This window comes from Suricata suricatta, chromosome 2 (genome assembly GCF_006229205.1).
Source record: "Suricata suricatta isolate VVHF042 chromosome 2, meerkat_22Aug2017_6uvM2_HiC, whole genome shotgun sequence".
NCBI lineage: Eukaryota > Metazoa > Chordata > Mammalia > Carnivora > Herpestidae > Suricata > Suricata suricatta.
The window spans coordinates 178,036,383-178,039,126 of NC_043701.1; the positions used below are offsets into that span (position 1 = coordinate 178,036,383).

The following is a 2,744-nucleotide window of genomic DNA, read 5'->3' on the forward strand; positions in this document are numbered from 1 at the left end:
ATATATATATATATGAGAACATCATTTCGTGTATATATCGTTTCACTCCTTGATGTGTGAGTCCCCAGGACAAATAAGCAGGGTAGATTCTATTACATATGGCTTATGGATCGGGCTTATTCTCATAAACTTGCAGTCTACAGCATAAAATTTCGGGGACATCCAATTTGAATGCTTTTTTTCACTGGGAAAAATCTCCCTCTCTCTCTCTCTTGTGTTTTGGCAGCCATAGATCTGATTTCAACGAAAGCGACACCGTCACCCGGTAAAGATCATACGCCTGTTGGTAGATTGACTCTTCGCTTCACCGTTATTTACACAACTGTGCTCTATCATAAAGTCCATTGTGGCGTGTCCTACCTCGCTTCCCTCTGTATATTTTCATGTGGAATTACACCTCTCAGAGATGATCTTTTTATTTTAAGATTTTTTTATGTTTATTTATTTTTGTAAAAGAGAGAGAGTGCGTGACCTGAGCAGGTCAGAAAGAGAGGGGAACAGAAAATCTGAAGCAGGCCTCATGCTGACAGCAGAGAGCCCGACGTGGGGCTCAAACTCACGAACCGTGAGATCATGATCTGAGCCAGTTAACTGGCTGAGCCATCCAGGCATCCTGATCTTTCTCTTTTCCAAAAATGCTTCTGAAATCTCTTGGTTTTATTCATTTCATTTTCAGCCCCTAACCCATTTTTCCTACAAAATCTAATACTTTTGTATTTTTCCTAGAAAAAAATCAGTATATTTCTAAGGCTTCTTTTGTGACCATTTAGCAAATTATTTTGGAGAATCAGCAGGACACAACACCACTTGGTACATTTTGATAAGAAAATAAAACTTAGTGGACTGGATTTCTGCATCTGAACCTAAGCAGAAACTCAAACAAAACTATGAGTATCTGAACCTTGAGAAAATGTGTGGGTTTTCTTCAACTTTGAATATAAATATATAACTTTGAGGATATCTGTTTTTAAAGCACGGTTTTTCTTTTTTACAGTTACAGTTTTGATTGGTGAAGACATGACCCCCTTGCCTGGTAATTTTTTTTTTGTTCCTAAGCCTTTAAATTATCAAATCATTATTAGTACTGTTAGGATCACATTTCTCTTTTTTTCCCCCCAAAGTCCTGTGCTTTAGAGAAAGCTCTTTTTTTTTTCAGTTTCTGTTTTACATTTATTTATTTTTGAGAGACAGAGTGAGACAGAGTGTGAGTGGGATGGGGCAGAGAGAGTAGGAGACACAGACTCTGAAGCAGGCTCCAGGCTCTGAGCTAGCTGTCAGCACAGAGCCCGATGCGGGGCTCAAACTCACCAACGGTGAGATCATGACCCAAACCGAAGTTGGACGCTTAATTACCTGAGCCACTCAGGCGCCTGTCTTTATAGAAAATTTTATGAGTAGGGGTGCCTGGGTGGCTCAGTTGGTTAAGCATCCAGCTTGGCTCAAGTCATGATCTCATGGTTCATGGGTTCGAGCCCCACGTCAGGCTCTGTGCTGACAGCTCAGAGCCTGGAGCCTGCCTCGGATTCTGTGTCTTCCTCTCTCTCTGCCCCTCCCCTGCTCACACTGTCTCTCAAAAATAAATTTAAAAATTTTTTTAATTAAAAAAATTTTTTTTCGGAGCAATAGGCATATATGTATATGTCCACACACACATTTGTGGGTCAGGAGCCCCAAATTCACCTCCTGCGACCTGACCCAAAAGATATCGGCCTCTGTTCACCGTTCAGACAACACGGTTAGCTAGCACCAGTGTCACACCATCCAGTTACCTCAGGGGAGAACAACTGTCCTGAGAGATGACACTTAAGAGTCACAGAGAAACCGCAGCCCGTGGTATTTATTAACATTCACTAAGCGTCTTCTATGGGCCAAGCAGAGCAGGAAGTTGGAAAAAGTTGCTAGCAACCACTCTTACATAAAGACAAATCATTTTACACACATCTATGCACATGGCACCACTAACACACTGTAGAGTTTTTAAATTGTTTTTACTTCTTTAAATCACCTTCTTTAAAAATTATAATCACATACAATAAATTGCAAACATCTATGATGTTTTGCTAATGTTACAACTATGTCACCACCGCCACCATCAAGATCTAGAACATTCCCGTCACCCCAAAAGTTCCTTCATGTCCTTTTGCAACCCAGGCAACCCCTGGTCTCCTTTCTGTCACAGTACATCAGATGTGTTTTTCTAGAATCTCATATAAATGGAATCAAATAATATATGCTCTTTTGTGTCTGATTTCTATTGCTTAGCAAATCGTTTTTGAGATTCGTCCACTTGGTTCTTTATATTGGTATTTTGTCCCTTTTTATTGCTTAGTAATATTCCACTGTGTGGATATTCAGCAATTTATTTGCCCCTCTCCCACCGGCCGACGTGTGTCTACGGTGGAGAGTTCTGGCAGCACGGATCTCCGGGTGCACATCTTCTTCCCTTTATCTTGAGCAAACCCCTGGGGACGAAGAGCCCGGTCAACCAGTACGCTTCATGCAGTTCAAGGGTTGGCATTTATTCGTCCAGAGTAAAAAGGAAGTTTACTGGACAGATTTTGTTTGCTAAGCCATGCCAGTGCCTCAACAATGTTACTCCCAAGATTTGAGGGGTTTGCCATTTTGTTTTCTTTTGGGTTTTAGTATTCTTGCTTGATGCTTAAATTCTTAGGGATCTGGGCAGCTAGGCTGTCGATACCGGCTTCTGTTAATGCAAGCTGACGTTTCTATGAGAGAGTTGGGGG

The 2,744-nt window shown here is 41.3% G+C and overlaps 1 protein-coding gene across 1 annotated transcript in view; it reads left to right on the top strand.

Annotated features, from left to right (window-relative positions):
* Nucleotides 1–2,744, top strand: part of LOC115276511 (deleted in malignant brain tumors 1 protein-like) — a 104,831-nt gene that overhangs the window by 94,672 nt on the left and 7,415 nt on the right. Inside the window, exons 65-66 of the mRNA XM_029920556.1 lie at nt 227–265; nt 995–1,120. Of these exons, the coding sequence (XP_029776416.1) occupies nt 227–265; nt 995–1,120 (165 nt within the window). The remainder of the gene's footprint in view (nt 1–226; nt 266–994; nt 1,121–2,744) is intronic.